Raw genomic sequence first — 11,460 nt, forward strand, 5'->3', positions numbered from 1 at the left:
TTTTTCCTCCATGTACTGCACAGGCAAATTCTCCAAAAACAAAAACAAAACCCTCAACTGAAATGTTCACATGTTACAACCTCAGACAACAAGTATTAGGGCAACCATTTGCCTAGGAGTTCTGTAGTAATCCTAAATTCAAATATTCCATTCTATGGTCCCAGAGACCAGTGGGAAGCCCTGGAAAATCCTAATATGTCAGTATCCAAATCACATCTCCAAGACAGTCTTTTTGCATTTGAAAACAATCCCACTATCAGGCCCCATAACCAATGTGTGTCTGAGTAAAATGTGGTCTTTGCAAATGAACCAAGCACTGCACCCATTGTATAAATGGACATCTGTTGCAAGACTCTGTTCTAAATCAGAATCACACAGGGCAGCAAAATATAAGCCTCACCCCTGCCATCCCCAAAACTTAACCATACAAGAAATGGTGAACTGACCTTTCCTCAGGCTTCACGAGATGGAGTCCATAACAAACCTTGGCAAGCAAGACCAATTCCTTTCAGGGATAGGTAAGTTTTTCCCATTCTAGCTAAATTTGCCTGCTGTGACCTCTCAAAATTAGTCTTGTCTTTCCTTTCTTACCTAATTTTCCCCCTAAATAAGCTCTCCCTGGCCTGTTTTCCTTATCTAATTGTTTTTCTACAACAACAGCAAAGTCAAAAAACAGAACTTGATGACAAATTCTTATTACAAGTTACTAATTAGAAGCCTTCTTTTATATGCCAAAACAAGTGGCATTTCTGAACTATATCCATGCTTGATGCCTATACTTAACATCTGCCATAGTTATACTGCCCAATCGTGTAGCAGTGTAGCTCAAGAAACTCACCTCTGGAAAACTGTGTCTTTCTAATCCCATCTAACTACCTGTATAGCCCCATTAATCTAACTCTCTTATCCTTGTGAGGTCCTCATTATCAGAAGATGATAACCACAGGGGAAAAAATACAAATAAAGGAGAACACATGTGAGACACCAGCAATCTGGAAAACCGTTCAGCAGTTTCTAGTAACGGTAAAACATACTCACTATATGAGTGGAAAATCACACTTCTATCTATTTACACAAGAGAAATAAACTTAGGTTCCCACAACAACCTGTAAGCAACTGCTTTTTAGTGGTTTACGGTTTACTCATAATTACCAATTACTGGAAACAAGCTAAATGTACTTCAATTGGTGAATAAACTGCTGTTTAGATATTCCATGGAATATTAATGAGCGATGAAAAGAACTGAACTATTGAATCATGCAGCAACATGGAAGAATTTCAATGCTGTACACTCAGTGAAAGAAACAAGACTCGACTGGCAACATAGTGTATAATACCATTTATATGAAATCTAGAAAAGGTAAAAGTCTAGGCAGCCATTTGTCTAGGAGTTCTGTAGTAATCCTAACTTCAAATATTCCATTCTATGGTCCCAGGGACAGAATTCAGAGCAGTAGTTATCAGGGGCTCTGGGTGGAGGGAAGGACTGACCACAAAGGGACACAAGGAAACTTTACAAGGTGTTCGAATTGCTCTGTTTCTTGATGGTGGTAGTGGTTACAAGAAACCATTTTTGGGCCGGGTGCAGTGGCTCACGCCTGTAATGCTAGCACTTTGGGAGGCCGAGGCAGGTGGATCACGAGGTCAAGAGATCGAGACCATCCTGGTCAACATGGTGAAACCCTGTCTCTACTAAAAATACAAAAAATTAGCTGGGCACGGTGGCGTGTGCCTGTAATCCCAGCTACTCAGGAGGCTGAGGCAGGAGAATTGCCTGAACCCAGGAGGCGGAGGTTGCGGTGAGCCGAGATCGCGCCATTGCACTCCAGCCTGGGTAACAAGAGCGAAACTCCGTCTAAAAAAAAAAACAAAAAACCATTTTTTGTTATATAACTTCAGCAACAGGACTTATGTCAGCAGGAGAAAATATCTTTCATTTCATACTTGACTTTTCATAGCCCAAATATAAAGGAGATCATTTTCCCCCAAAATATTTAGAGCGTCTCTTTTCATTAAAGACTTCTCTTAATTCATTTACCAAAACTTAAAGAACTACAAAAGCTGATTTTACTGTATGTAAATTGCACCTAAACAACCCAAAGTTTAAAGCCAATTTAAATACCAATAGAAAACCCTGAAAGAGGGAGAAATGAAGAAAAAGGGGGACTAGAATTGCAATGGGGACTAGAGTTTCCAAATTAATAGTGAAAGAGTTTGAATGGTACTTCATCTTGAAAAGAGAAACAGGGACGTTTATCTGATATTTAAACAAATTTAGCTTATAATTGAAAATATGTGTTAATTCTTAGAACAAAAATAGAAACCATTTTTTTGTTATATAACTTTAGCAACAGGACTTATGTCCTCAGGACAAAATATCTTTCATTTCATACTTGACTTTTCATAGCCCAAATATAAAGGAAACATTTTCCCCAAAATATTTAGAGCATCTCTTTTCACTAAAGACTTCTCTTAATCCCAAAAAGGTCTTAATATTTCTCTTTAATGCCTATCAAGTCAATATCCTAGTCAATTTTCTCTTCTTTAATGGTTATCTGGCCTAGCTCAGTCAGATCTTAATTGGGCCACGGCATATTATTCCAATAGTTTCCCAATGTCACTTTCATGGAGTCCATGAACTATTTTCTCTTTTGCAAGATCTGAAATTTCTTCATAATCAACTTACTTTGCATACATATATGGATGGGTGATGATCAGACAATCAGAAAGAGACCAGCCTACAAAATAGCTGGTGTTAAGTGGCAAGTAAATTTGTGGTAGAGAAAAATTATGTAAGTGATGAGTCTTTAGTGAATATACTTGTAACTTTTACTTCCCTCTGTTGCCTCATGACTGTACAGAGTCAGACAATGAATACATCAAATAGTACATTTTAAGCTGAGGATACCTTGTATTTTATCAATTACACATTGTTGGTGTTCTTCCAACTCAATAACCTACATTACCTCATTGAGCCAGCCTGTAATATCATGGGGCTATAAAAATGCTACAAAAATGGCTTAGATGCTTTCCTAAGTATGGCAGGAAGACAAGGTGAAACAGACAGCATCATCACCGTCATCTTGTCTAACATCTTACTCAGTGTTTACTGAGCACCTACCACAAACCAGGTCTTAAGAGCTTCCCCTGTACTAATTGAACCTTCTCAACATGGCTATGAGGTCATAACCATTAATATTCTCATTTGATAGACAGGCAAAGGAGTCTCAGAGCTGTTTAGTGAATTACTGAGGCACCCAGCAGGTCCCGGGTGGAGCTGGGGTTCACATCTAGCCTGGTTGCCAATCTTGCACATTTAAAGATGACACAGTGACTGTTATGATCCCCAAGGGGAGAGTCGTGTACTGTGGAGGCAGTGAAAAACCAGAAGCAGGGCTGAGCCCATTCTGTACCCCAGGTCTCAAGGGCAGTTGTAGCTCCAAGAGCCACACCCCATAGCCAATTCACAAACATCTGTCAAATCACTTGAGACTCATGATTTGCCAAACAGAACACAAACACCTTCTGCAGCAGCAAGGGCAGGGAGCAGGGAGGAGCAAAGGAATAAAACTTGCCAAGGGGCTCTTGCCAGCCCCAGCGCTCTGGGAAGGAGGCTGCTGGAGGCAGTGAGGTGGGCCACTGCTGCCACCTGACAGCTGCCATCCTGTCGTGCTCTTCACATGGGAGGTGAGCTGTACAAGTAGCTTCTTGCACCCACACTTTAGAAAAATCAGACTAAATATAGCCATGTTTGCTCTCATGAGCCAGCTCAGAGCAGGTGGTGCTGCTACATTTCACTTCAGAAAACTGGGGAGGAATCAGCTTGATTTACAAGAGAGCAGCTTTCTTCACTTGCTCTTGTGGTTTCAAAAGGACCATATGCAAGATCCAACTGGACTGTGGGGAGTGCTGCAGATTTGGCCAAGCAAATAATAGAGCCCTTAAGAAAAGGACTTTACCAGACATGAGTTAGGAGGCTCCCCATTCACTTTCCTTCCTATAAAGGGCTAAACTGCCACATCCCTGGGATGCAGGGGAAATCCACTAGGAAGCATGCATTATACAGCACTACTCAGTTTCATGCCCTTTGCCCGATTCCCACACATCAAAATCCTACTCAAAATCTCACTCAATGCTACTCTTTCGTTAGGCTATCCCCATCCAGCTCATAACTAAATGCTCCATTTGTTCTCAGACCTCCCACGTTATGGTGCTTGTACTTTTATTTAGCACTTGTATCATTCAGCCTAATCTGCTTCTCTGTCTCCCAAGTGGAGGCTGCAGGGGAGGGCTTGGGCTGGCAGGGGGCTGAGTGGGCTAAGCTCCCTTCTTTATTAGATTCCCCACCACATCTCATAGAGTTCCTTGTACATGGGTGCTACTCAACTGTTTATCAACAGAAATGCACAACCTGCTTGAATGCCAGTGAATGAGACTTTGCAACATCCCCTCTTTCTTCTAATTAGTTAAATGCACAACAGCTGACACTCACTCACCAGCGTTCAAGCATGGGCTTCAGATCCCCAGCTCCCCCCACCCTTATAACATGTCACCCCATTATCCAGTGTGACTCAGCATTACAGAACACAGCTACACCAGCAAAGATTTCCTAGTTCTACTTCTCAGCACCAGCCCTTGCTTCATCAGGCATGAGAGAACAGCCAGGCAGATGAGAAAGAAAGGGTGAGATAAAAGGGATTAGGAAGGGCTGGGCTAGGCAATACATCTGTACAATTAGACTGAAGCCCTGTCTGAACTAGCTAAGAGGGCTACATAAGAGATGGGGGTGGCAGGAACCACTGCCACAGCAAGTTTCAAACTAGCTTTGAAACCTGGAGGACCCAATTCTTGTTCACACAGTCACTGGACAGGAATTTTCAATGGTGAACTTCTAGCCGCCATTCTCCTTCCTAAAACAAAGCGATCAACAGAAACTGCTGGTGCAGGAAAGTCAGATTTGGTGGTCTAAAGAACATAATAAAAATAAGAAAAAAAGACCCTTGGGAATAAGTGAATGGGAGAGAATGAGGGAGTAATTAGTTTAACAATCACACCATGATGCTGCTGCAGGGATAGGTACCTATGAGGGAAACGTGTCCATGGTCTCGCTGCTTTCATAACATCTGCTCTGTAGAGGAACACAGTTGGAAGTTCTCATTAAGTGTCTACGAGAGTTACCGTGGAAATCAAAAGCAGTCAAAAACCCACCCATTCCTTCATTTGTCTCTATTCATTCATTCAAACTTCATGGATGAGACATGAGACATAGTCCTTGCCCTTAGAAAATGCGACCAGTAGAAGAGGTACATTCAAATGATGTTCTCATTAGTATAGAGGGAGGCACCCCTATGATGAGTAAGTTCACTGCTGGGTACAATATCAGCAAGCCTACTTACCCTCCAACCCAAAGTCAGAAAAAATAACCCACTGTAGCCTTGTGATAAAATTGATGTTTTTTATCTCCCATGTGACTCCTTTTACTCTGTGATGCACTTCTGAATTCAAGTTGGATAAGGGTCATCATTTATGGGGCTGTCAAAGCCCAGTGTTTACCATGACTGCTTCTATTTGTCACAAATGTTTGACGCTATCTCATTTCCCATTTTCCCAGTCACTGTTATTATTACTTAGCCTTAAAATATTAATGGTGATGGGTAGTTTCTTCCCTCTCCTACAGGAGAAAAACATAGAACCTGAGCACTGAATGACTTATCAGAAGATTTTGGTAAGCCAATTTGTTCATTTTTTATGGAAAATTCAGATCCTTTAACATAGATGTCATTAAGAGCACATGGCCTTCCATTAAACATGCTTTTCTTCGGGAGAGAGATGAGTGTTGAATATTGGAAGTCATTTTTCTGCCATGTGAGAGGTGCTATTCTGTCAGATGTGGAATAGAAATTACCATGTACAATGTCCATTCTCCATACTTTTTTCATAAATCTCTGAGGATAAAGCAAGAAAAGGAGTTGGGGATGAGGAGTAAAAAACCCTTCTCTAGCTCCAGGGACTCATGCATTTATATGTCATTCATGAAACAATGACTGTGGGCCTCCGAAGTGCCAGGCACCATCCCTGGAATACAGAGATGAATATGACACCATCCCTAATGAATCCACTTTTTTCTTCTCCCCGAATAATACTGCAACCCATTTCTGTTAGTAAACATCCGCAGGCGCAACCATCTACACAGTCTGTCCATAGAGAATGGATTAGTTTGGGGTCCCTGGTACCTCTTTCCTAGACGTCCTAGTTCTTACTCCTGCTCATTTGCTTCACAAGACACTGGTTTTTTAAAAAAAGACAATGGATGCCAATATAATCCTAATCCAAATACAGACCATAAGGTCGTACTCTGTTCTGTGGCTGGAATGCACACCTGTATGCTGACCATAAATGCAAAACATGGGTCACAATTAGGCTAGTAGACAAAAGTAGGATGATGCAATTAAATTGAGAAGAAAACATAACCCAAAGTAGCCACAGAACAATAAACAAAGAGCACCTTTTTTTCATCTTAAACACACAGCTGCAGGTTCAGCAAAATGAATGAGTGAACTACTTGCTATTAACACTTTTACAAGTTCAAGTTTACTTAAGAAAAATGTTATACATAGTAAAAACCTTCTAATTTGTTACTAATTAGAAAAACTGGCTGGCATGAATAAGTGAAAATTCAGGATATAAAACACATGCCAAATAGTATACCTTTTCTTAAGAGGGATGAGAGTATAAGTAATATTTACTTAGAATCCAGGTTCCAGACATCCTTCTAGAAGCCCTCTCCTTTATTTAATCCTCACAATGTTCCCAGCAAGTAACCAGTAGTGAGTCCATTTTTTTTTCCAGATATGAAAACTACAACTTAGTTGTTAAGTAATCCATACTGTATTTTCTATTTCAGTTCCTCTGGCAAAACTCCTTATTCTCTGAAGCAGCATTTCTCAGTGAGTTGAATAAACTGGTCATTACTTGCCATGGCTTGGCAAATTGATACGGGATGGTAGTGCACTGCAAGACATTTATTATCTCTGGCCACAGGCACAAAATACCAATAGCAGCCCCCAGCAGCAGTTCCTACATATCCCAAATGTGCCCAGGGACAGTGTTACTCAGCAGTAGATGTAAACTACTGCTCTAAAAGATTTTTGGGGCATCAAGATAAAAGACTGAAGAGATGAACACTTCCCTTAAAAGTCTCCTGTCTTCAACTCTGTCAGACATCTCTTATCGTATGGCATTTAGGCTTCTAAGAAAGCCCCATTTACCCTTATAGAACCAGTTACAAAAGCTCCATGAGTATATTTACCATGTAATTCATGAGCATTGAGTACCTATTATGGGCCAAGTACTGTGCTATGAACTGGGAATATAAAGTCCAAGTCAGACCCCCACGGGGCTTAGAGTCTAGTAAGAGACAGGTTAAGTATGTTAAATGTTAAGATAAATGTGAGCAGGAGGCACCTCCCATAGACTGGAAAGACTGCTGAGAAGGCAGAAGGAAAAGGAGGACTAGGACAGGTTCCCAGAGGAAATGACACTTTCTCTGAGACTTGAAAGACCAAGCAGGAGTAACTAGGAAGGGACTGATCCAGGCTGACGTCTTTGCAAAGACCAAAAATAGGAATCGTATTTGCAGTTAAAAGATTAAATTTCATTATTTGAGACCTCACTGTGAATCAAAGTCAGGATCACCTATTTACTAGACAGGTACTTTAACCAAATACGTCACTAGAAAATAAACTCTCCATAGTCCACATGTACTCCCTTCCTAAATTCTTGTTTTTGTAAAGTCTGGCTTCACTGGTGTAATCGCCCATCAGGCAAGAAATAGGACAAATTTATACTTCTTACAGTGAACAAGAAATTGTTTTCAAAAACAATGTGGACTAGCAACAAGGGGAAGTGTCCCTCTCTTGGGGACACAGGAGTGGTGAAGAGATCATAATCAGTGTCATCTGATGGGTGACGTAGAAGGGATACTTCAGGAGTAGGTCAACATATCCTTGGTCTCAAGCTCAAGATGAACTTTATCTCGGCTTTTGTTTTTTTGGCATCTGATCTGAAGCCTTGACTATCAATGGTAACGATGCAAAAAAAAAAAAAAAGTCATATTGTCACCCCTCTACATTTGCACAGAAAAGAAAACCTAGAAAAATCTTGGTTGTAAGAGAGAAAACTTCATTTTTGCTAATAAAGTTAGGAAAGCTGGAAGTGGCTGGCTGTGGATCTCTGAACCTCAGATAACACAAAGGCAAAGAGTTTTTAGAGTTTATGGGTGCTGAGTGTAGGAGCTGGGTTGTTGCTACTTTTGGTTGTTAAGACAGTCATTATAAGGGGGGCGAGAGTCAGATTAGTTCAGTTTGTTTCTCCTGGGGCAGGGAGGAGAGGGAGGAGCAAACCAGCCCTTATGGTTTCTTCTAGTCTCTGTCTCTAGCCTACAAGGAACAGGCTCATTTCCCCTTGGCAAGGCGCCTGAAGCAGCTAGCAGGCATGCCCTCCTCTCCCTACCTCAGTTCCCCTCTGACCTGACTGCACTCAGGAACCATAATTCTGTAGGTGAATGTAGGCTCCCATTTCGTCCCACAATCATTTCATCATTCAGGCACAGCTTGACCTCTAATGTGACATCACAAACGCTTCTGGTCCACAATTTTTTTTTTTCCTTCTTCAGAAACTACCCTAAACAAGGAAGCTTGTGTTCCAAGGTAAGAGAATCTGAAACGAAAAACTCAGGACCCCTCACAAGCAGCCCGACGCTGCTTTCAACCAGGAAGTTCAAGGGAGGCAGGGCTGTAAGGTCAAAACTGCAAAGCCGAAGCTCAAGACTGTAAGAAGAAAGTGGTCTTCAGAGAAAATGATTCACCCAAATCGAAGAGGTTGTTGCACTTCTTTTCCCTGGCTGATTACATTTCCTGCCTGTAAACTTTGCTAAGCCCGGGGCGCTGTCTGTAATAGCAGAGACAGGTGTAGGGATACCTCCACCCTCTGGGTATATCTGCGGCCGCCGCTGCTGGGTGCACAGGACGAAGGGCCCTCGACCCATTCCCAGTCCAAGCTTCCGGAGGACGCACCTGGCCCGGGGACGTCTCCCACGTGAGGGGGGCCAACCAAGCATCCCCAGCCCCGGGGCCACCCAGTCTGCTCCGGCGGGAGGGGGCAGTGAAAAAGGGCATCTCGGAGCCAGAACCTCGTGCCGGATCCTCCGGCTTTCCCCCCATTTCCAGGATATCGTTTCGCATCAGGGACACTCTTCTCCACACCTTCTACTCAAAGTCTTGCGCACCTACCCTTCACGTCTCTCCAAAGCAACTGAATTAAAGCGCCTACCGGCCTTGGCGGCGCAGGTGAGTGCCAAGAGGTGGAGGAGGAAGGGGCCCGCTCTCCGCCACCCTCTTTCCTCGCCTCCCCCACGATCGCCAAGCTTCCTCGGGGATGTATGGCTTGGGGTGCGCGGGTTAAGAGGGAGCTTAAAAATGCCCCAAGCGTCCCTTACCTTCCACAGCCATTCTCAGAGCTTTCCTAACACATGCATAATTTTCTTGGCGAGGTACTCCTCCTGCCCCGCGCGCCCCCCCTCCTCTCGCTTTCGCCTAAATATTCTGCGCTCATCAGCTCCAGGACCAACCTGCCGCGGTCACGCAAAGCGAGGCAGCAGGCTCCCGGTTCGGCGCGCGCAGGGCGGCCTGGGAAGTGTAGTTCCCTCCCTTCGTTCGGACTCGGGAGAGTACCTCGACTCCTCCGGGGGGTGCCGTCTGGTCCCCACAATCCGACGGCACCTTCAGCTTCAGCTGTCCAGGCCGAGGAAGTTGTGAGGGGACCCGGGGTGCCTGGGGGGCTGTCGGTCGAGGGAAGCGGTGCGGACTACATCTCCCAGGAGGCCGTGCGCTGAGATCGGTTCGGTGCTAAGAGTAAGGACCCGTGATTGAGCTCTTCCCAGTCCATTGCAAGGGGTTTGGCACCTAGCAGGTGTGGTGAGGTGGGCAGGTGGCGTTCGGCTGTGTGATGAGCTTCCTCGGGCTCGTCCGCTGGCCTCGGCAGCCGGCACCGCCCCCTGGCCCCTGAACCACCCATTTAGTGGGGAGAGCAGAGCCACCAGCCGCTTATGGTTCTCCACCTGGGCCAGAGAGCGCTGCTCAGGATGAGGCTGAAACTTGTTCCTTCGCACTCAAGTCTTTAATATCTTTCCCAATGATGTGCGTTCTAAATGTTTTATTTTTAGTATAAATAAGATAGGAAGGAGATGTTAGTTTCAACCATGTGAAATAGCCAATGTTTGACCATTTTAAAAACCTTCAAATAAAGCAATTTCATGTGGTTCAGCCTAATAAGAGATAAGCAATAGTTGTGCAGAGGTTTTCAATTCTGGCTGAATATTAGAATCACCTGGAAGGTGCTAAAGAAAAACAATTAGAATTCTCACTAGAATGTCCAAATAAAAAGACACAAAATACCAACTCTTAGCAAGATTTTGAAACAGTAAAGACTCATATGTTGCTTGTGGTGTGCAAATTCACAAAACTACTTTGGAAAACCATCTGAAATATTGAGCTGAATATATGCTTACCCTGTGACCCAGCAGTTCTACTCCTAGGTGTATACCAAACAAATATGCATACATGTGTTCTTCAAAAGGCATGTGCAAGAATGTTTGTGGCTGCATTATTTTAATGTTTCCCAAATGGAAAACAACTCAAATATTTATCAACAACAGATTGGAGAGATGAACTGTGGTATAACCAAATAATTCTATATAGCAGGGGTCAACGAACTAAGACCAATGAGTCAAATATGGCTCACCATTTATTTTTTATGTCTCACCAAGTATGATTTTTACATTTTTTTTTTTTTTTTTTTTCCGAGACGGAATTTCGCTCTTGTTACCCAGGCTGGAGTGCAATGGCGCCGTCTCGGCTCACCGCAACCTCCGCCTCCTGGGTTCAGGCAATTCTCCTGCCTCAGCCTCCTGAGTAGCTGGGATTACAGGCACGCGCCACCCTGCCCAGCTAATTTTTTGTATTTTTAGTAGAGATGGAATTTCACCATGTTGACCAGGATGGTCTCGATCTCTTGACCTCGTGATCCACCCACCTCGGCCTCCCAAAGAGCTGGGATTACAGGCGTGAGCCACCGCGCCCGGCCGATTTTTACATTTTTAAATGGTTGGGAAAAAACACAAAAAAGTATAATTTGCAAAGCATGGAGATTATACAGATGTACTTACATAATATCCTCAATTTTGCCTCTTGGCCTACAAAGCCTCAAATGTTTCCTACCTGACCCTTTGCAGAAGAAAAAAGCTTGTCAAACCCTCCTATAAAGTAATGAGAATGGAGGAATTACAATTGTATACTACCACATGATGGGCCACGTGTATTAATCTACTGCTGTTTACAGATTGTCCCAATATTTAGTGGTTTACAATAATACCCATGTATTACTTCAGTTTCTATGAACCAG

General features: G+C 43.3%; 1 protein-coding gene across 8 annotated transcripts in view; it reads right to left on the reverse strand.

The window, feature by feature from the left end:
* Positions 1 to 9,653, reverse strand: part of SAMD12 (sterile alpha motif domain containing 12) — a 490,937-nt gene extending 481,284 nt beyond the window's left edge. For 6 of the 8 annotated variants that reach the window (XM_012443284.2, XM_064384536.1, XM_012443285.2 and 3 more), the window contains exon 1: positions 9,497 to 9,598. In XM_012443284.2, the coding sequence (XP_012298707.2) occupies positions 9,497 to 9,509 (13 nt within the window). In that variant the 5' untranslated portion in view covers positions 9,510 to 9,598. Of the gene's footprint in view, positions 1 to 9,496 lie in introns of all 8 variants that reach the window. The other 2 variants (XR_002478667.2, XM_064384537.1) reach the window with 1 other exon arrangement.
* Positions 9,654 to 11,460: the final 1,807 nt, after the last annotated feature.

Source organism: Aotus nancymaae, unplaced genomic scaffold (genome assembly GCF_030222135.1).
Source record: "Aotus nancymaae isolate 86718 unplaced genomic scaffold, 86718_ANA_hifiasm-v0.15.2.pri h1tg000036l, whole genome shotgun sequence".
Lineage (NCBI taxonomy): Eukaryota > Metazoa > Chordata > Mammalia > Primates > Aotidae > Aotus > Aotus nancymaae.